The 23,163-nt window shown below is 54.3% G+C and overlaps 1 protein-coding gene across 1 annotated transcript in view; it reads right to left on the bottom strand.

The window, feature by feature from the left end:
- LOC128275526 (teneurin-m) overlaps positions 1-23,163 on the bottom strand; it is a 186,863-nt gene that overhangs the window by 84,601 nt on the left and 79,099 nt on the right. The window contains exon 2 of the mRNA XM_053014067.1: positions 1,843-2,022. Coding sequence (XP_052870027.1) covers positions 1,843-2,022 — 180 coding nt within the window. The remainder of the gene's footprint in view (positions 1-1,842; positions 2,023-23,163) is intronic.

The following is a 23,163-nucleotide window of genomic DNA, read 5'->3' as shown; positions in this document are numbered from 1 at the left end:
AATTACTTAGGACTGGTGTTTCATAAATACTGTGATAGGGCTCCGGCGTGCCGTGTGACAAACTCGGTTCTCGGTCTCCTTGGTTTGAAACGCCTTTGAAAACCTCTGACCCAGCGCCCGATCGATACTCCCGGACTCGCAGTCGCTGCTGTCGGGTCCATTACCCGGCAGAACTTGCCTTCTGCTGCCAGAAAAAGAAGCAGGATGCGAAGAAATGGTATGCAAAAGCGGCTCCTTCCGTAAACGCACTCGGTGTGCCGTTAGCAGACCACCTTCCAATGGCACACACGTACCGGGCTTGACAGTTGAACACAACCGCTGCGCTGCTGTCGTTTTCCGGACGCCGCCAGCAGGTTATTGGCGTGTGTGTACCAAACAGGGAGCCCGACTCCTCCCGGACTCCAGGAGATAATGATGGCCAGCAGCAGCAGCAAGCGCCCACACGTGCCCGGTTCCTTGCGCGTTACACACAGAACCCGAAGAAGAAGCGTCCCGGAGGACGTCCTCTTTATTGACGGTGTTTCGTCTTATTCTTTGGCCCGTCTTCTGGGCCAGAAGAAGGGCCATCGTCGGGGGGACAGTTGTTAGAAACAAACCACTACAGACTACACAGGAACAACCACGAGAGTCTTGGCTTGGAACTCCTGCGTCTTCCGCCGAAGGACCCGCAGAAGGGCAGAGTCAAAGGAGAAAAAAAAAGTTCTGTCGCTGCGGCTCCTTGAGGAACCGTAAAGAGATGCCGGTGCCGGTTTACAAAACGTGTGTGCAATGCTCTTGCGCTCACAAGGAAGAAGCCTACAATGGGCGGCGGGCCGCGGGATGGCTTGTTTACGACAGCGGCCCCTCCCTACGACCGCCAGCCAGCTACGGAACCTACGGCGCGTTTAAGTGGGCCTGAAGAATGGCAATTTGTTGACTGGCGTAGTTCCATTCTCCGTCCGTCCGCGCTCCGTCCGCTATTCTTTAGGATAGTTTCCGTCGCGGCATGCGTGTGAAGCATGCGATATGGAGCGAGCCGTACACGGGGACCTCCGTTTAACTACCGTAGGTTCGATTCCGGTAAGGGAATCGGCATTCACCGGCTACGATTGAGTTGCCCTGGCCCTGGGAATCGGTTCTATTTGAAGTGAACGAAGTCCTGGGGCCCAAAGGCACGTTTATCTGGGGTTTTTATGCAGTTCTTGCAATCCTTACCGGCACCGTTTACTGGCGATAACTTAAAGGGGCTAATCATATCGGTAGCCCTGAGTAGACCTGGAGGTTGATCTGAGAACCCATCCGGAGATGCTTCCTGAGGTATGGTCGAAATCATTCACCCACCAGCCTTAACTTCGTTACGCTGAGATGGTGTGCTGTAAATTACGGCCCAAAAACCTGCGGAAGCCCCTTTGCCGCCTCAAGCAAATTAGTTTGCGCTGCTTCCCGGGGGCTCCCGAGGCCGACTCAATAATTCACCAGTTCGATCCAATTGTGGCAAGTATGAATCACTTGATACGTTTCAATTATTCCGGGGCGAAGGCGAATCCTCCACGCGGGTCGATGAATCAACCCCACATACGACGCCCCTTGGCTCCGATGATGTCGGTCCGGTTCGGACCTGAATCCACCCGAGCGCGGGAGCTGTTTAAAAATTCACCAAGGGTTCTCGGGTTCCGGGAAATCTTGTTTACTAAATCTTCTCCCCTTTGCTGCTTCGGATCACCCTGATTTATGTGGCCTCGGCCCCAACAGACACGGTCTCGTCGGCCCGTCTCGCTTTCCCGCGCGCGCCGTCAAACAGGTGTGATATGGTGCGCGTGGTGAAGAAATTTGATCGCTCCCAGGCCGCTGCCTCAGACTTACCTAGATTTCCGCTCGGAATGTACACGTTGCCGGACGGGGTCCGGACCAGACACGACGGTTCGAAGTCTACACCCAGCTCGGAAGGATTGCCGGTGACGCGTCCATTCATTCGATTCATGGTTGGGTTGCGCGGTGGTACATCCGGTGGAGCTGAAGGCGGAACTCCGTCCAGGAGACAGCCTGCCAAGAGGAGAGAGAGAGAAAGAAAATCGACCGTTAGTTACAGACACATTAATTTGTTTCTTTATTTCGTATATTTATTGCCGCGAGAGGTCGCCATTTTGGCAAACTGTCAACTCCGGATGCAAGAGCATGACCGTGTGGCATGTGATAAGCTCGTAATATAATGTCGGCCGCGCCCCCAGGACATACTCTGGTGACAGAGGCCGACACGGCGCAGATCAAACATCGAACGTCGGTCGCGGAACTCTGCGTTGGGAAGCGAATCGAAGCGCGAAGCAGCGTGTGGCAGCGCGTGGCAATTGGCAGCCAAGTGACGTTAATTTGACGCATCACACGCACAGCGAGCGAGCGAACGAGCGAGTGAGAGCATCTTCGAGGACGAGTGAGAGCGATCGAAGCGAATCGATTAACTCCGCGTGATACGCCCGCAAGGTATGCGCCCCGGAGGGTCCAGTGTCATAATTGTATCCACTTCACTCCCGAGTCCGGGAGGACCCGGCCGGGAGGCCACGCGAACGGGGTGTTATAATTGGTGTACGAACGACGGTGTGTAGTCGGCAGGTGAAGTGAGCATCCCGACAGCATCCCTATATCTCTCTCGCATGTGTTATCATTCTCATCGTCGGCCTCATCATCAAGCAGGAGCTTGAATGCTGGAATCCGACCGGCCGGCCGGCCGTGTCCGGGCATAAGCCCTGGAACCGAGAAGCCCTGGTGGTCGTCGATCAAGGAGGTGATTTATGAAGTGCTGAGCTGGCAATCTTCCCACAGTGCTGGCCCGCAAACCGCCACGCTACGCAATTCACCGGGACGGAAAGGGTCACGACGTCATTTCGACGAGCCCGGTGTCCAAGAGCCTCCCCGGCCGCCACCTATGCTTGTCTCTCCCCCCTCACGAGAGAGGCCATTTTGTAGTGCGTGTGTCAGGTTTGATAATGCGATAAAGCAGCCAGCAGCAGCAGCAGCAGCAGTAGAAACCGGCCGGATTGGGCCAGTCGGACGAGCGGGCGTTATAATGATTGTTATAATTTGCGTCTGACGTGTCTGGGCGGGACCCTCCCGCCTTCCCGTCGGATGTCCTTTTTGGGGCCCTCTGAAAGCCGACCGACTGGTGGCCGTTTTTTTCCGGCCGGTCGGGGTTCGCAAATTACCGTATCCGAAAGGGCAACGCACCACCGCCGCCAGAGTTTATCCAAATTTCCGGACATCAAAGGCAGAAACTAATCGAGTTGTCAACATTTGAGTTGCCGACTTTTTTGCGCCCAGCCAGCCCAGCCAGGATCTGGTATCCGCGCCGTCTGGCGGAAGAGTTTGTCAACACAAACGTTCATTAATACTTGTCGGGCAGCTTTGCAATGTGATTGAAGGAACGGAGCACGACAACGAACGGTTGCCCCTCAAGTGCATCTCCTCATTAATTATGCATCCGCGCGTTTTGGGCGTCCGCTCCGGGTCCGGGAATTGTATTTTTTTATTTATTTTTTAGGGAAAATGCACATCAATTAAATAATTACTCTTCATCGCACTTTCGGGCCGGCGGGCTTCACGTGCCGTGCGTAACCGTGCCTCTAATTTAACGCTCGCCCGATGATGATGATGATGATGATGATGATGGTGGCAGTGAACGCAACGCAAATAATTTGACAACCTGGGTTGGTTTTCGGGAGTCTTACTTCAACCGGGGCCCGGAAGTGAGAAATAAAATCCCACCACCGCACACACACACCGAAAAATATCCCTCCCGAAATGGCGCGGTGGAGCATAAAACCGGGAGGGTTCCCGGGGCTGAGGTCAATTAGGCACACGGCACGTGGGGCGCGGCGAGGCGAGAACTGCCACGGGTGCCCCATTAAAACTACTCTGATTTACGAGCCGAACGGAGGAACGAAAGAAAGAAGAAAACGCGAAAACGCGGCTTGGCGCGGTTTAGGGTTCAGGCCTTCCCCCCGTCCGTCCAGGGCTCCGAACCCGAAAAAAGGGTTAGCAGTGAGGGTTAGCCCTCAGAGGTACGCCGCGACAGAGGCCACGGAACGGGGAGGCGGACAAACAAAACCGAGGAAAAACTACTCGCCAATTAACTTGGCACTCGACCACAGCAAATCGGCACTTCGGAATCCCCAACCACCAGAGCCCGCTGCAGCCCCCGCCAGAGGGGCCACAGTAAGAGAGACAATATTTGCATAATTTATGGTAAATTATTTGAAGGAAATTTTATTAACCATATACAGTGTCGTACCCGGCGGAAGAAGGAACTGGACGTGCCGGACGCGCCCTAAGAGGTGCCAAACGGTCGACGAGGGTGGGGAGACAGAGAGAGGGAGAGAAGGAGAGAAGGAAGGAGAAGAGGAGAGAATTTTTTATTTGTCTTGAGTCTCCGGCCGAAGAGCACGCTAACCGCCATTAGAAATTGAAAGTATCGAACACGTGGGTTGATGAGTAGCGAAGCCGAATTTCGAAAAGACCAAAAAAGAATTATTTTAGAAATTGATAGTTAATAATGCTCCCTTTAAAGGCCTCATTTGCCAAGAATGACTACGAAGAATCGGATACTTCGTGATGGTTCTTGCTGAAGTGAAGCCAAACTCGATGTCCTTGGCATCGCAAATTTGTTATTTAAAATTCAACTCCATTACTTTTTAACCGACTTGGTACGCAAACAAACGCCCGAAACTCGAAGAAGTAACAGGAACAGGACCGGGACGACCGTGGACAGGAATGTTGCGGCCCATAAAATACGTAATGCTTGCCCGGTCATTTATCTTTCCTCATCTTCGTTTCCTTCGGTGAAGGCGCAGTTCATCAGCGAGCCCCGAAGGCCAAGGAAAAGCAACCCGGTTCTCGCCAGTGTCCCCGTAAAAAAGGATGTCCCTTTCGCTAAGGCTCGGTGCCGCTAAACGGAGCCGGGCGGCCGTGGATTTGGCATCGTAAAAAGCGTCGTTAGGATCAATATTTTCGGCAGACGGGCCATAAAATTAGTTTAAAAGTGTAGGTAAATTGAAAAAGTCCTTTTCTGACCCCGTGGCCCGGTGCAGGAAGTGCCACCATAAAGCCATCACCCGGAGGCCGAGAGCCGCGGCTAATAAGAAGCGATAAAAATGTTGACCGGGACCGGCCTGTTCCGCCTGTTCCGTGGGCCCGTGTTATCCTAGCGTCCACGGCACGGCACAGGACACGGAACCTGCGCCCGGGAGGGCTCAGTCATCGGCCGGCCATGTGTTTATGAATATTCATCGGAAAGTAAAGTATGTTTCTGCTTTCTCTCGCTGCACATCTCTCCGCGGGCATCATTCTCGTGCCTTTGGCGTGTCCTTGTCGGGACGAGCGACGAAAAAAATGCGATGACCTTCGGATTTGAAACGAGCCCAATTGCGAGCCACGATAAAACGCAACCAAAAATATAAACATGAAACGATGAGCCACTCTCGCCATCTCGTCCCGGATTTAATCGCGCCAACCCACAAACACCCACCGGAGGGGTGGCCAGAGCAGAGGGACTGTGCTCAGGGGGCGAGCGCCAGAGTTTATGAGCCAAGCGTTTTACGGCCACCGCCGGCAGCACTTAGCGGAGCCCGACCGCCCGCCTAAATCGTGCCGGAATAAAATGTGTTCCAATGTGTAGTAATGTCCTTCGAGAAGGACTCGGAGATGAGCCAAATCGCCGCACACACCGCCGTATCTCTTGTGATCTGCGGATCGGAACAGACAGCGTTACAAAACGCAGACCAAAATGCGAAATGGGAGCTCATTTGTAATGGGCGGCCGGCAATAAAGCGGCGTTTATTAATCCTTCTCCGCCGAAACACCCTGCGATCGTCACCCTGTGTAATGGTTGTTAAAAAGCTGCACACACATTCTGGATGTTGTTCCGGATGTTTCCGTCGAGATTTTGCCCATCCGCCCCTAGGCGTATTCGAATTCGCAGTCGTAAAATGATTAGGAATGCTTTTTAATGGTTTATCCCCCTCGCCTTGGCGCGGGTCACATAAATCCGAAGCCGAAGCGAATTCGATAGACGCGGACAGACGAACGGTTCGTCACAAATCACGTCCGGTTTTTGGTGCGGCCATTGCGAGCCGAATAAAAAAAAAACAACCACACGGAAACAGGCTGGGCAATAACTCAATCAGTTAAATCCCAATTTGACTTCCGTTCCGAGCCGTCCATCGGCCATCACAGCCAACGTTTTTTTTCTTTAAATCCCTTAACCCGTAAAATTTAACCACCGGAACATATTGTAGCCCGCTTCGGTGCGGATATTGTTAATGGGAGTCTTCCCGGTGGAAGAAGCGATCCAGCGCGGATGTCCCCCAGGAAGCTTCCGTTTGGCTTCCTTCCGACGGTGGGCTCGCGCGTCAAACGCGTCGCGATAGGCCTGGGGGACAGGTCACCGAGGGAGAGGGAGTGAGCGAACGGAAACAGAAACACATAAATAACGCGCCCCGTCGACGCGAAAGGACCCCAACAGACAGCCGACAGAGGTGCGACTTCGGCCGTTTTATTTCACCTCACCGCGGTTATGCATGTGAGCTCGCGGAGACAATGTGACCTTCCAGAGGGCACCCATCCGACCGGGTGCCTTCCGTCAACACGCAAACACTCACTGTGTGTGTTGCCACCTCACAAGTGTTTGACACAGGTTGTGCCAAACAACTCTTTATGGCCTGCTGCCGGGTGGTGCGCTCCCGCCGCCCGAGCGGAAGTCGCGACCGACTTCCCAATATTCCCGCATTCCGCGTGAAGTCGTCGCGTCGCTCAATAAATACCACACGCGAGTACCAAAGTGGTGCCATAAAATGCCGCACCCTCCTCTATCCCCTAAGGAGGTTCCCTCCGCCACCACTCCAAGAATTGGTTACAGCCGGGCGCCATTTTATAGTGCCTTCGCGATAAAGCGACAATATGGAGATGGATCCATGGAGCCGTGCCGTTCCGTGCCGTGCCGTGAGTGGCCGATAAGTTTTACGACCCCCGGCCGATGGAATCGAAATGAAAAGAAACAATTTTCTTCGGATCCGAGGGGGGTTCTGGGGCACTTTTTAAAATATTGCCCCACCACCGGAGAAGAAGAGTTGGCTCCAATCTGATTTAATCCTCCCGAGCCCGCGAGGCCGAGCCCAATATGCTAACCACGTCATTACGCCACGCCGCCGGCCAGTTGGTCTCCGTCCAACAGAGAGAGAGAGAACTGACACTGGATCAGTTTTTTCGGTGCGGTTTTTAATCGCCCCACCGTTTTTCCGTTCGCCTCGGTTCGGGAAATGGGGGAAAACTCTTCTCTCGCTCTCCTTTTTGGCAACATTATCGACCGCGTGAAGCATAATCACTCTGGCGCCACCCGATCGACGGACGGACATCGATCTGCCCGGGCGTTTGGCAAGTGTTTAGCGAGTTGGCAAATGCGAGACGCCGGATTACGTCTTGTGGGGCCTCTGTATGATGGATATTTTTATCCTTCCTCCTCCGAGAGCTCCAAGTTTTCAGTTCAGTTTCTGCGTCATTCAAGACTCCGTCTTTTTTCTACTCGTTTCCCCATGGCCAGTTGCTGTGCGCACGGAGGAGTTTGTTTCCATTTCATGCACGATTTAGTGTCGGGAGTTTGTTGCCAGCGCGCGGAGTCATATCGCGCTGGCCACGGCAGTGACGACGACGACGGCGTTGTTAAATGATCCGCGACAAAATCTCGACCCGGTCTCGGAACTCTCGACGTCAACTTTTCGGTCAGTAGATTGCCAAGCTGCTAGTGGTGGGTTTTTGGTGGATTCGCGAAACTTATAGCCCGCGTCATGGCACTAGGCACTAGGCCACTCTGGTGCTTGTCCTCTTTCTCTCGGCACGGTCGTTGGCCGGTTTATCGGTGGCCGCTTTACAGCGGGTGCCGACCGACCGACGCGATGATGTAATGGGGCCACAGCAACGAAGAACTAAAGGCAAAAATCTGAAAGGATTTATAGTGGCCGCGGTTCGTTTTTTCTGGTGGCTTTCGGGGGATGGTCCTCCGAAAAAGTGTCCCCAAAACGGTCACTTTCGCCAAGGGTTTTTTCATGACCAACTTCTTGGAAGAACATCCTCACGGAGGATTCAAGCGAGGGCAATCCAATGGCGCGGACTTACGCAAAGGACACTCGGGGTCCAAGACCACCATCGACATCGACGTTAATGGAAGGATACACACATTTTCTATTAATCCCCGTGTTCATTATCCGTGTCCGTGTCGCCTCTGGTTTCTGGCGGCATCAAAACCTCGTTACGTCACGACCGGGCGAGGTGGACCTCCAACGCATCGGGAAGGTGACATAAGACACGGAAGAGCCCACACTCCACAGGTTCGACTCCTCTCCGGAAGGTGTGTAGTTGGAGCAACGAAACCACCGCCACCACGAACTGGAGAGAATGGAATGTAGCGAACCGGCCGTGGGAGCCGTGGGAACGCGGAAGCAGAAAAGTCAGAAGCTACATGACAATGTCATTGTCGTGCGAAGACACCGGCAACTGTTTTGTGCGCCTCGGCTTTTTGCCGCCGGCGCTGGGGCGGGGTGTACATTAAGACGTCCACCAGGCCCTCCTCTTCGCCATGGCCAGCCAACATTGTTGTCCTATCCACATCATTCTCACCTCGCGCGCTCGTCCGTCCGTCCGTCTGGCCCGCAATCTCGTACTCTCAATGTTCTGCTCGTTGGCGAAACAAACGATCCTTGATATCCCCACTCTGGCGGGCGGGTTTGTGTGGCGTGGTCCGAGGGCGGCGGCGGTGGCTGCTATCTTGTACTTGACTTAATATGTCGCCCCGGCCCGCAAAAAGGACACCATTCACCGCATTCGCACAAGGACACACGGAGGACATCGCGGCGGCGCACACTCCACACTACGTGTCGGGACTCGTCGCCGTATACATTGTTTTCTTCATTTTGCTCCAAGATAATATATTTCGGGACAGGGTGGTGGCTGGAGTCCGGCGGTGGCTTTGGCATTTTCCGCAAAAGGGCAGAGCCATGGCTTCGCTGGACTTCGGTGGACCGGAGAATCGGTGGTCGGCGGTGGACACGGTTGGAGTGCTTGAGCTATTGCCGGACGAATCGCATATTCGTCCTATCGAAGAGAGTGAACGCCTTTCGCCTTTTCCCATCGGATTCCCACGTCGCCACCGGTCTTGTAGCATCGGCCAACAAAAAGAAACGACGAAGCGCAAGACAGCTAACGAAGATTTCCACCGACCGACCCGGACCGGGACCGGGAAAGATAAGCCCAGATTTTAGCTGGTGGTGCCCAGCCGAATCGGATCGAACCTGCCACTTGCCGTCGACGAAACAATCTGAAGACCCGGGCATGGCAAAAATCCAAACAAAGTGTGTCTCGAGGGACTTCAAAGCGTTCGTCGGGTAAGAACCCTCCTTCGGCGTGAAAAGGGATTGGGGTGTTCGATCACCCGACCCGACACACACACATTCGTTGCCGGTTCGCCATAATTCGTTGTGGGAGTCCTGGTTTAATTTATGTCAAGTGCGCCCAGTGCGGCTCTCGGGGGTCCCTCGCCTTTGGAGCCGAGGCGTCCCGAGAAATCGATCCCAAATCGAACGGAGAACGGTGCCCTTTCGCCTCGACATGGCAGGGTCACATTCTTACAAGATCTGGGCGCCGCCCGGCCACAGGACACGTGCGGGACCTGCCAGGCGGAACGTCATAAAACACGGCCGTTGCGAGCGCCCGGTGGGGTCGTTTAGCTGTCGGCCCATCTTCCGTCCGCCGGTCCCTACCGTATGGTCAGCTCCCTGGGATATCGGTTTGCACGTAACCGGCCTTTTTAGGTCCCGAAGAACCATTACCAGGGATCCGGGGTCCGGGCGCCGTCGCTCACGGAATGATCCAATAAACAGGAATCTTTCTTGACTCGTTTATGAGCAAGACCGGGCCAGCGGAGTCGGACCTGGGGTCGGGCGAAAAAGGTTCCAGAAATCCCACGCCCGGCGGTGACGCCATTCCATTAGCATCACCAGCGGCAGGCAGCGGAGGTGCCAGATTCTTCGACCACCCAACCAGAGGGCCACCGGAGGGCCGCGTGCGTCAGATGTCAGGCTCACCGTTCCTGCCTCCCTGCACTGGCGCAGGTGCGCGCTCCGGGAGAATAATAAAAATATTTTGTCACCTTTATATAAGACGTTCGAGAACGAAAGGGATATTAAAGACGCCACGCACACTTTCGCCGCTTCGGTCCCGGGCCGGGGCCTGCGCGTGTGTCTTCGATCATTTGGACAGTCACGCAACGGCACCAGCGCCGAGAAGGACCCAGGAAGGAAGAGAGCGACAACAAAATGGAGGAATGATTTTTATGAGCACCCTTTTTAAGGGACAGCAGCAGCACCAGCAGCGTGACGATGGCCGTTTCGATGAAAGCCGAGCAAAGGACCTGGTTCCGGGTCTCCTCTTTCGGGTGTCACGCTGAGTCTGTTATTATATTTTAATATGACTCCAACGCCCCCAAAAAGGCCGGCCCCGAAAGTATTCCCTCGACCCATTGTTCTCCGATTCGGTTCGGTTCGATTTCCGAGCCGAAGAAGAAATGAAGGTAATAATTATGCGCCCAACGACCCAACGGACACAAAGCCTGCGGACACAGTGCGCCCACGGACGCCAAGGTATTCCGGGTTCATTACTTCTCCGCCGTTCGGAAGCGTTCCGGGCTGAACAGAACAAGAACTGGCCGAGAGGCAAGACAAAACAATACTTTCTTCAGCATTTCCGCCAGACCCATCCCGCTCAAAACGGCCAAACGATTAACTAACGGCCACCCGGGGGCCCAGGGGGCAAAGAGAGCAGCAGACTCCCCGTTTCCCACAGAACGCGTCGGCACGACACTCGGTTGTTGAATATTCTCTCGTGGCGACTCCTACCGGCGGGCGACATTATATTCCACACGGCCACTGCCTGACTGCAGTGCGGCCTGTCCAGTCCGGGAGCAGGATTTACATGCGGCTCAAGTTGTCCTGCAGTAGTCCCCGGGACACGGACACACACACCCGCCCTGGGGGAAGAATTGACAATAGAACCCGCCTGCCCGGGGTGGTGCATCCACAAATCCCTACACTAAGCGGTCCGGTTCTTCGGTCGCACGGTGGGCTTGATATTGTCATCACCCCGCGCCGATCGATTTCTTGGCCGCTCTTGGAATCCAATTTTACGCCAAACATGGCAACACGACCCGGTCGGACCGAGGCACACGCTCTGAATACTGCGCACGCAACGGGCACGCCTTGCATGGACCCGAACGTATGCGCCAGCCCCCCCCCAAACGGCCGCATAAGTGCCGAGTGCAGAGAATTTAATATAAATGCAAAGAATAACAACTAAACAACCCGCCGTCCACCGACGGGCAGGAGACAGGAGAATGAATAAACAATCCAAACGGGGTTCGGCCGCGGCCCGCGAATTCGCAAATCAATGAACGAAAACCATCATTAGACGGGACGCGGCCTGCGGGACGGTGGCTGGCTAATTGAAAGGTATTCGGTGCTTGACGTCCGCTCCGTCGGGAGGATGGTGCCGAGGGATTCGCTGTTGCTGTTGCTGGGCGGGTTCGGGTCAGTGGAGTGCAGAAAAAATCAATTTCCCTATCGGGGAACCAGCATGATGCAACTCGGAGCTGGATGTTTGTGGATTAGCGGAGGTGATTTCGGTAGAAGTTCCGAGTGGGTTCGAAGGGTCTAGCGGACCAGGACCGCCGGAACTAAAACCTAAAGAAGATGGCTATCTTGCAGCCAGCAGCTTCACAACATTATTCCAACCCTGGCCTAGGCCTCCAGACTGCGCCATCCCTCGACTGGGTTCCCTTTTTCGGAGCGGGCCGATAGGCCGAAAGGTCCGACCAGTCCACCCGTCCTCGTTCGAAATTGAACAATATAATAACAATAATAAAGATGATAAGCGTAGTCATAGTTTATGTTGGTGGCCGTCCCTCGCTACTTTTCCAACGACCAGGGAAGAGGCAACACGAAGCCGGTCCAGAAAACCGGTCCGCGCACAAGTTTTTCCTTTTTTGGGAAAATCCCAGACATGGGTCGGGAACCAGAAATGGGCACAGAGAGGACGCTACAACCCGGGACCGCGGGGCTTTATGCTGCAGCAGCAGCAACGTTCGCAACAACGTTCGGACACAGTCGCTCTCTGAATGCTGGATTTCATTCTTTCGCTTCCGTTTTTTGCCCGTTTCGCTACACAATGCTGTACGCCGAGAGTGCACACGGGGCAAAAACGCGCCGCCGCCGACGCCGCCGTGCCTAATGTCCGTGATCCGCAGCAGCAGGAGCAGCATCGACAGCGTGACGCAACGGCAACGTGTACGAATTTCAAGCTCTGTTAAAAGCCGGCAGAGCACACGCGGCGTGCCATCCACGTGCATTCGTCGGCCATTCGCCACGGAAGCTCAATTTCCCTGAACCTCTCCACGGGGTGCTCCTAGCGTCGAGGTGCAGCATCCTGCGGCGGCCTGCTGCGTGAAAGTGAGAGACGGGCGCGCAGAGTGTTGCAGTAACAGCACGTCCGGGGCACGTCCTGTCTGTGCGCGCGAATACACACACGCAGACAGACAGCCATCCGTAGTGTGCGCGTTTGAAACGTGACAACGAAAGTCATGTCACGTGCTAAAGTAAACCTTCACCAGCAGCAGGGCGGGACCGCCACGGATTGGAGGTAAAAAAAATGGGCCAAGTGTGTTACCGGTTAAGCTTACGCGGACATCATCATCTGTCAGCGGAGCGGACCGACGCGGGTTTGCATTTTCCAACACCGACGACGACGACGACGGTGACAAAAGTCGCTACAAAATGGAGACCCACACACACACACACACACGAAGGACCATTTAACCCCCCGCGGGGTGGTCCCGGAAACCGGAAACCAAGCGCACCTTTTGGGGGCCGCACACTGCACATGACAGTTCTCCCCGGCTGGATTACCCTCGGAGGCGCGAGCGCGAACTTTATCAAACCCTCATCAAAAAGCTGCCAGGACACCGTGGCGGTCAACTCGAAAGGGGTTATGGAGCGAGGTAACCCACCGAACCTTCCGAGAAGCCTTCGCGAAGCCCGAAACTTTGGGCGTCCAATCTTCTGCCCTCCTGGTTCCTGTCACGCGGTCCACCGATTGACACATTTGACAGGTGGACAAAACCCGATCATCTTTTACATGACAGCTAACCCCCGGCTAAAGGCCGGGATTCAGCGCAAACAGTGGGGCATCTCATTGCCGTCAAAATTTGGCCAACGGTTCTCGATAAACTCGATCCACTCGACTCACCGACTCGTCCGGGAGGTCGTCGAGCCCTTCTCAAGATGTGGTGCCAATCAGTGGCACAGTCGCCTCTAATCGACCTCCCGGTGCCTATCGAAGATCCCAGTCCCAGTTGTCTTGTCTGCAACAGTATTCCCTCGGGGTGCTTGTTGGGTGCCTACCTTGGCAGGCCGCGTCTCCAAAACAGGCCGCGGTCTTATCGTGGAGCTCGAGCGATCGATCGATCGGAAAGACCCAGACCCAGATTGGTAATTCCGGTCTTGTCCGCACGGACAGGATTCCCACGGGAGGCATGCACGGCATGTCGCAATTCCCCGGGATGTTGCCCCATGTCCGTCTATGCCGCCTTTTGGGGGCCCTCCCGACCGCCACACATCATCGCGGGGTGAGAAAAAAGTCCCAACTACGCGGCTTGCATTAGTTGGCGGCTCCCAGGTGACAGCTATTAATTATCGTCGTCGTCGTCGTCGTCGTCGTAGTTTGTATGCAGACCTGACCGGCCGACCGTTCAATATACCCCGCCCCGCCAGCCCGGTCATTATCTGGACCTATCGCACAAAAACCGGAGCCTCACCACGTCTTCGGGCGCGCGCCACGGAGCCGCCAAAGCCTCCAAGTCCGAGAGTGTCCGTCCCGAGCGGGGTGGGTCACGTGCATCTCGTGCCGTGGCGGTTTAAAAAGGAGCAGCAAAAGGAGCGGCAACGACTTGATACAAAAAAAGGCATCAAGAATGCAGAGAAACGAACGCAAGGCAAGGGTATGGCACCAGACGCGGATGGCGACGACGACGACGACGGTCACAAAACTCCTCGGGCCGCTCCTTTTGCGCGCGCGATTTGTTCGCGAATTCTTTTGGGGAATGTTGGCCGTCGCACGGAAGCCGTGTTCTGGGTCCGCGTTTTTAATGAATTCTGTTTGTAATTGAGGCGAACAGCGCCGCAACGTGGGGCTGCGTTCAGAATTTCATTGAAGCAACACCGTCACAGAGCGGCCCGCGGCGTCCGCCGGCTCGTGTCCCGAGCGAGCGAGTCAATTTATTCGCGTCCTCAGACAGACCTCCACAATGGAGAGAGCACGGCAGCCGCGGTGCGTACAAGCCGCCGCCAGAGGTTGATAGCGTTTGCCTGGGAGGCTCCACACACAGTGTCGTTGAGTAATCCCCGGTGGAATCGGAAATAACAAGAATCGCGCACGCGGTAATGCAACCTGGGCGTCCGCGGGGCCGTGCCTAGTACCTCGATACAGCGGCACCGGTAGTCGACAACACAGCAAAAAAAAAGGGCCAACAAATGCCTATAGAAATTTACAAATAAGTCGAACCCGCTGGCTGGCGGGCTCGGTCTCCCCGGTCTGGAAACTTTCTGGAGTGCTTCCACGGGTTCCGCCGCAACTACGCGATGCCTGGGAGCTTACAAACTGCCGACCATAAATTTCGGGACGAGGTCCCCCCGATGCCTTCCAGCACGGAGACAAACTCCGTAACAGACGGTGATCCCAGGACCGGATTACCGCCACAATCGCTCCGGTGGCTCCCGGGGGGATGGCGTTATCAGAATAATTATGAACAAGGTCCTAGGTTTAAAGACAAGTCAGCATCCAAAACGGGGGTCCCCGCTTAGGGGGCTATGGAGTTCATGGCCCGAGGTCGATGATGTAACACCGCCGGAACAGAACGGACCTATCTGCCCGCCATCGCCACAACCATTAAAGCGCACCGGAATGCAAGAACAGGGATTCCGAGGCTACCTTTGGGGCCAGGTATCCGGGCTAGGAATCGCTCTCCAAGTCCGAAGGAGGAAGGCAAAGAAACCGAACCGTAGCTCCCAAGAGGATTCCGTTTGTTCGGGGGAAGAAAAGGTTGATTGCATTTTTTGCTATCCTTGCTGCTCCATCGCTCCGGTTCCGTGTCTTTACTTTCGATTGCCCCGTACCTTCGATCTTCAAACGAGGACGATGATGGAACACGCGACAACGACATCGCGAACATCGGAACGTGGATCCCAGACCGGAGCCGAAAAATTTGATAAAAATTGATTTCTATTTATTTGTTTTCGGCTACAAACTTCCTTCCAAGGCAAGGAGCACACAGAGAAAACACATGTGTGTTTATTTATTTACAACATCTAGAAAGGACTCGGCTACCCGGAACTTCGGTAGCCGCAATCCGGATACAATCGGATCAAAAGTCCGGCCATTCCCCCGTTCGGACATCGTCGGTCGTCCTGGCGTCGTCCTGGCGCTAGGAAGAGCGTTGCGTTGGAAACTCGTAACCTTCACGCAACTGTGATCATGTCCCGAACGGAACCGGACGGCCAGCGCGGGTTGGTTGGGCCTTGCATTATTTATTGACTTTTTTGTGACCGTGTCCTTTGGCGTGCCGGGAGATTAAAGATAGCAGCGCCCGGGCAAACCTTAGCGGTAAGTTTGGCAGCATGGCAAATTGAATTCCGACCAACCGTTCGGAAGACTGGCTCTGGCACGCGTTCTCCCTCTTTTCGGAACGTTAAAGAAATTGCTTCCCGATACAGCGACACACGGAACGGAACTTCTTTGCGAGAAGCAACGGAAGAATCACTCTAGGCCGGGCCGAGCACCGAGGATTACTGATAAATGGCGAAAAAGATTACCGCTTGTCACAATATTTGAACAGATTAGTTCACTTCATTTGGCCTTATTTTCGTTACATTTTGCACGTCGGGGGGGAGCGATATTTTCCGCAGCACTGCTGTCGTCCGCGCGTTGGATACAGTACGTTGCCCCGTTGGCGCTCGGTTAAGGACCCTAACGAAAAGGGAGGCTTTAAGCGAATGGTGTACTTTGGAAGGGAAAGCACCAGGCGAGCGTTCGGTCCGCCTGCAACATGTTGTACAAATTTAACTGCCGTCCGCTTGGCCGACTACAGCGGACAGTAAACGCGCGATAAATGGTGTAAAAAATGGTGGAGAGAACAACAGCATAGCAACAGTGTCGAGTAAGAGTAGAAAATTGCAGGCATTAACGGCCACCGGGGTGTAACAAACAAGAAACGGGACATTACGAGACAGCACACACACGGACAGTTACACAAACATATTAAAGAAAAACATTCCAGAAGAAGGTGAGTTGAGAGAAACTGTGACAAAAAGTCGAAGAAGTAGAGAAAAAGGGTACCAAAATGGAGTCGCAAGTCGAAGAAAGCACGAAGTGCCAGAAGGGTTGGTACGGGTTGTCTTTGGAACACTAACTAAATATAACAACCATCGAAAGAGGAGAAGAAAAACAATAGAACAAAGACAGTAAGAAAAAGTGGTAAGCAAACGGACAAACGTACTCTAGAAAGCAATACACACTCACCCATACTGGGAACATTGTGGGAGCAATTTCTTATGCGGAACTAAAAGCTACGCGACCTCACGAAATATTTTAAGCTTGGCCACTAGGGGGCGCAATCGGAGAGGATTGAGCTTAAGGCTATCGAGAAGTCGGCAAATTGGTCAAATGACTACTATTCTATGGTTCAACTGGTCCAACCACGATCCTACTTATTAGTACTCTCGCTCTATCTCTAACCAAGAGCGTCGCTTAACCCGGAAGACTCCACGCCGATATGGTCCTAAACGATCCGGGGTCTACATCTCTACCGGCGTACGCCAAACACTGCCTCACGAATACGAACCTGGAACGGGAAGAACAGAAAAGAATGGTCGGTTAGCTCCTCAGGAATTTCAACACACATTAGTGGGCACTGCATAAATGAAATGTCACCACCATAGGGGGGTGGTAAGGGGGCCACGGGTCCTACCACACACACACGCGGAACCTGGGCCGTGACATGCTGCATATTTACCCGCCAAATGAAGCTCGCATCGTAAGTGCGCCCGCGCTGCTGGGTGTAATGATATTACAACAGCGCGCCGTCAATAAGCTGGCCAAGAAGGTGGTCTGAAGAAGACGCAAGATGGCCACCATAAGGTAAGGAGCCCGTAAGGAAGTACGGCGAAGATGGCGAAGAATATTGTCTATTGTCTTGCGATAATTGAGTCTACGCGCGAGTCGCGAGTACCTTTCGACTGAGGCAGAGACCCTCGCGGACCAGAGGGCGCCACCATCGCCTGGCCCCAACAACAACAACGGCCACATTCTTGTCCATTGTTTGTTTTCTTTGCTCTTTCATTGACCTCCGGGAGGGCGGGTCCACTATGTCGCATCAACCCGCAGCACGGGACCGGGACGCGGCCCCAGCAGCAAACGCGCGCGCCCAGTTATAAGTGAGGTTCGCGCAGGAACCGAAGAGGACACAGAGGAGCACCCTAGCGTCCGTCCGCCCGCTTGGGTAATGGATTGTGGCCGTTCCCCTTCTTGGCGCTGTGCTCCGTCTGTGGTCGGTTAATTGGTTCGATTTACGCAATAATAGTAATCAAAATGCTTCTTCGCGGACACGACGGGCGGGCGCGACTTGGCGACTGCCTTCGGAGCTCCGGAGCCACCATCAGCGCCCTGGCTGGCTGGCGTATGGAAATTTCGATCCAAAAACTTGACATCGGAAACGGTGCAGATAACAGGGCCACTAGCCGTCGGCGGCGTATTAAATTAGACCCGAATAACAGGCAATTAGACGTAGAGTTGCGACCCACGGGGGTTGCCGTCCAATTCTCTGGTTGCCCCTGGTTCCTGGGTGTCTTTTTTCGTCCGGACTTCGAATTCGCCAGCAGCAGCGCAAATACTGCTCTAGAGTTTCGGTTTCCAATCAGGACCCATCGCGACTTCGCCTTCAAAGGGATTATGATTTATTGGAGTGGAATGACACATTCGGTCGTCGCCACCAGTTCAACCCGACAGCCGATCCTGAACTCTGCCAAAAAGGAGTGCGCTCTGCCGGTTGGTGGGGGTCCCTTAACGACATTTGTTCGCATCGCCCAAGGGCCCAAGAAATCGAGGCGAACAATTGGCCGTCTGACAGAGCAATCGGGTTGGGATCTCCTACACGCACTTAACCTCCCGCGCCGCACACTCGCCGGCACCACACATGTCAAAAGGGTCACCCCGTTTTCATCTTTCTTTGCCCTTCCCCAGGGGGGGGGACCCACTTTGGAGCGCGATTCACATGATTTATCGATTCATCGGGCCGGGACCGATTGGGTCTTGAGAAAATTACAATATAATACAATTTATGAAATATGTTTGCTTTTGACCGACCTAACCCGTCAGGATGTGGCCGTCGGCTGCTTCCTTAAATTAGGCATACCTTTGTTGCGAGCTTTATTTGGCTTTCAATGGCCGTTTGTTTGAGTCAATGGACCGCTCGTCCGCATAAATATACGCGCACTCGAACACATTTTTCCCACTCGCTTCTCGTCCGGCATCCTTTCGTCCGTTTACTATTGGCCCGTTCGTATCTTGTGCTGGGAAAACCATCGTTTCCAGCGTCTCGAGGGATTGCGGCTCGGCAGGGCGATAAATCTTGCCCCAAACGGGCCATTGATAGAAATGTCAAAAACAAATGGGATGTTTGCCGCTGCGTGGCTGCAAAATGGTCGCGGTTCTCCTGAGCGCGTGCGGTTTCACTAGTTCCCGTCGGGAGGAAGTTGTTTTCCGACCCGATTCGTTTGATTAAGTGTGTGAAATTAACGGACGATACAGCCCCAGTCTTGGTGGCGGCCAAAAATGGTGCAGACAACACAGCTCTCTTCCCGATCCACTCCACTCAAGCTACAAGATGAGATGCTCCTCAACCGCCGGGGACTGCTATTTCTGGACTGAACGTGCCGACGAGGTGGAAAGGTTGAGAAATTTTGAAGTAGAACCGCCGCCGCCACTCACTAATCCACGCGTGTTGATCCGCAGCTTGTAAAATCCACTCATCAAAGCATAACAAAAACAACGGAAAGAATTAAAGAAGACTGGTTGGGTCTGCTTCGGGTTCGGAGGTGCCTTAAAGCGGTTCGAGAAGTAGGTTTAAGACGCTCCGACTCCGATCCAACAACAGCTGGCACTCGCCACATGTCCCGAGACTAACACACGCTCGAGAAAATGAGTCGGAAAATCTCATCAGCACGCGGCGAAAGCGGGAAAACCCCATTAGAATTTTTAACTGAGTTTTCCTCGGCTCGGCGGCGGATAGTGTCCGTTCGTCCGCCGGGGGGAGACCATTAAACTTTGACACCGGGACATAAATAAAACCGTAGAACGGACGTGGACCCCGCGTTTGGATAATCTCAAACTCCGCGCGCGGCCGGTTGTGTCAAACTCCGTTTCTTTCCGGGGCTCCGGGATTTGGGTGCTGGGTTTTCCCTACGCCTTGATCTTGTGTTTCCCCGAGCGCGAACGCCTGTCAGCACCTCCGGGTGTGCGGTCCGGGAGTTCACGACCGCGATTGGCGCAACAGGCCGGCAGTGTGGAGTGTTGCTGCTGGTCACAACCCCCCCCGCTGCGTTGTGTTGTGTTGGCCCCAAAAGGTGGCCAACTCTGCTGCGCTAATAGAGTAGCGCACTATTAGAACGGGGGCCGCTGCGGTTTACCCGCACCGGAGAGGTCCCGGGAGGTTAGATTTATTTGTTTTACTCTCTCGGACTCGGACGTTACTTCCCCAGCAACATAGTTTTCGTGGCCCCGACCACAACCGCGGCGAGGTGAGTGCCGGCTTCCGGAGGGCGCCTCGGTTGCCTTGCTGGCATTTATGACTTCTGTGCCGTCCAGCGCCAAGCCAAGTCCGAGTCGGGAGCGCGCGCGCGCCCGAACTTAGTCCACATGGTCTAAATCCTTTTTCCGGGATCCACGTTGCTGCCGATGCGGCTGCGGATAAAGAATGGCTGGACACCGCGAAACTTTTATCGTTTATTTTATCGCCCCGTGGATCTGGCCCGTCTGTTTTTTTTTTTGCGTCATCGAGGAACTTCTGACTCCGGAACCCGCGGTCCACCTGTCCATCCGCCGGGCCAAATAGGCAAAAGATGACCGAGACAGCATCCGGAAAACTTTTTCCATCCCCGAGGCCGGACCGGGGGACCTAACTGCGGACTCGCGCGGAACTTTCTAATGAAAAGAAGTTTGACAGCGCGAGACCCCCGGATGAGCAGAGCGGCGCTCGGCCGTGGAGGAGAGACAACGCCGTTCTGCGCTTTTTTTCCACTTTTCCTTCACAAACCTCACGCTGCCAAACATTTTAAACGTCACCGACGTGGATCCGGCGGTGGCTCCGCTCAGGTCTTTTTTGTTGGCGGTCCTAGTTTTTCGCGAGCGCCCGCGTATCGGGCAATCGGTATTGACAGTTTAATTAATGTTAGCTAGCAAGCTAGGGGCTAAAAAATTACTGTCCCTCCTCTCTAAAGACCTCTCGCTCGGTGTCCGCGGAGCGCCTGTCAGTGCCACGCACAGGGGCTAGAGTTCCTACTACGTCATCCGAGAGTTGCTTGGTGAGATTTTGACAGCGTTCGTTCGCTTTTTTTGTTTGTTTACTAGCGGTCAGTTGCTGGCAACTTTTTACTTTTACCGAGCACTGAGGCGATCCATCAACTTGGATCACTTTGGGAGTCATTTTGGGACAAAGTTGGCGAAAGTGCCGCTCGGAGAAATTTGAAACTAAAATGGGGACGCACAACCGTTGATACCGTGTCCCACAACGACGATCATCATCATCATCATCCAAGGTCTGCGACACACCGGACCATAATCGACACCGGACGTCCGCAGCCGCATTATTTGGACACTCTTCCCGCAGTATCGTGGTAATCACCCCTAATTCACTCTCTTTCTCTTCCGCGACTTTTCCGGCCAAAGCGTAGATCACTTGCTCTCATCATCGTTCGACCCGACTTAACGATTGCCGTCTGCCGGAAATCTAGTTAAACTCCGATGCCGAATGAACGGTGAGAAGATTCGGTTCGATCTCAGCAGAGTCTCAGCTGATGGAGGTCATCCAACTCCGACTACGTGTCTAAACGTTGTCACAACGGCCAGCTACGGGGTTTAATGGGTCACCTTCCCAGCGGCCCATTGGCGATCGCACCGTCGTCACGATCGGCTGTCTTTTATAGGTTAGTCCCACCGGGCCGCGGTGGGATTATGTTTCCTGCTGCTGTCCGAAAAGTCTCGAGTCTTGTGGCTCGATCTACTTCTCGATCGGCTCTCGCTCAGGACCAGGTCTAGGTCCAGCGGTCCAGGTCCTATGCGACCCTTTTGCGGTCAGTCTCGAGGTTCGCCTGGCTCGTAACTAATGGTCGATTATTGGGAAATGATTAATGAAGCAATTTCCATATACAGAACACACACGCGGCTCGGCTGATCGGGTTCGGGATCGGTCGGCCCGGGTTTGTACTCAAAAGCCGCCCTAAAGCGGCAGATACCGTTAAGGACCGGTACACATTCCACAGGCCAAGCGGACCACGGCTAGCCACGGCGTGTCACTGGCGCACAGATGTAAACAAACGGCTACTCGGGCGGTTGTCTACTGTCAAACAGTGCCGATGCCTTTGCACGAGCGTCACAGGACCCCAAAGGCAGTACCGCTCAAGGGTGACCCCTACAGAGAGCCCCAGAGGGCCAGAGGGCATCAGCCGCGAGGGAGAACCGCGCACCGAGCACATCTGCTCTCCGCGTTGTTGTCCGCGCGCTCCTCGACGTCAAGTGTGTGTACTTGGCTGGAGGGCGTACCCAGGCCGAGGCCGAGAACATATGGGAATCGCCTGCACGAGGAGAACATAATTAATAGCCGATCGACGACGCCAGACGCCATCTATAGCAGGGTTCAGCAGGGAAAGCTATGTTAGGGTTCTCTCTGCCGCTCTCTCTGCCGCTTGATTCCGCCGTTCCATCTCTTCCATTTTCGGGAAAAATTCATTAGCCCATGATTTATGGGACGGTTTATTATGGTCCGTTTTTGGAAATTAGCGATTCTCCCGCAGCGCGCTGAGAAACTCGCTCTTTATGGCCTCCCACCCCCCCCTTAAGTCTGATGGCCGCACTCTCTCTCTTTCTCTCAGACCATTCCTCCGCGCCGTCTCGCCCGAGTCGATCGAGTCGAATTGTTATGGGCGCTGTTTGATAAACGATCAACTCATCCCAAGCGATCCCGCCACAAATCGACGAACCCCGCCGGATGATCGGCACATCATTGGCCGCGGCCCACCCCGCTCGCTCCTCCTCACGCCTCACTGTCTGTGTTGTGTGTGTTGTGCGTCCATAAATTGATTCCCCGGGTGAATCTCTCTCTCTCTTTGATGTTTGCTTTCCGATCGATTCCGGCCAGTGCTGGACCTCGCGGGGTCTCGGCTACGTCATGGAGGCGCGTACTATTTACGATTAGTTTTCAATTAATTTCACACCCTTTCGATCGAATGCCGGCTGTCCCACAGCCTGAGTTAGTTTTTTTTTCACCAAGGACACTGGGCCCCCCTTGGGTCGAGCGCGGGAAGTGACGATTCGATGCGCCACCTCCGGCTCGGGTTTGAATTTGTTTAGCAAGCTGACGGTTCATCTATTTTCCCCCGCGTACTTCCCGTGAGTTGAGGGTTTTTGTTGAGCCCCCGATATGGTTGGGTCTGGTCGGGTGTCGAATGTTTATTTTTTGACTATAGTTTGCGCTCCTCAATTGAACTGTGGCGTCGGCAAAAGGCACCGAAACAAATCGACCAATCCGGTGACCCCCGCGATTGGTTTACTTTTGAGGGCCGTCTTCGGCAACTTCTCGCTTGAAGACGGTCTCGCCGATCGGTTGAGTGACACTTTGGATGCCTCCAGCCGAGACTGTGAACCAATTTCTGGGTGATGGCGGCCGTTGGCAAACAAACCGCTAGGTCGGCCCAACGACCGGTTGGTCGACCTTGCGCCGAACTAATTATAATGCAAAGGACAACAAATTTCATCGGCAACCAATTTCTTGGG

The sequence above is a fragment of the Anopheles cruzii genome, chromosome 2, assembly GCF_943734635.1.
Source record: "Anopheles cruzii chromosome 2, idAnoCruzAS_RS32_06, whole genome shotgun sequence".
NCBI lineage: Eukaryota > Metazoa > Arthropoda > Insecta > Diptera > Culicidae > Anopheles > Anopheles cruzii.
The sequence above is the reverse complement of the archived record's forward strand: the minus strand, read 5'-3'. Positions and strand labels throughout refer to the sequence as shown.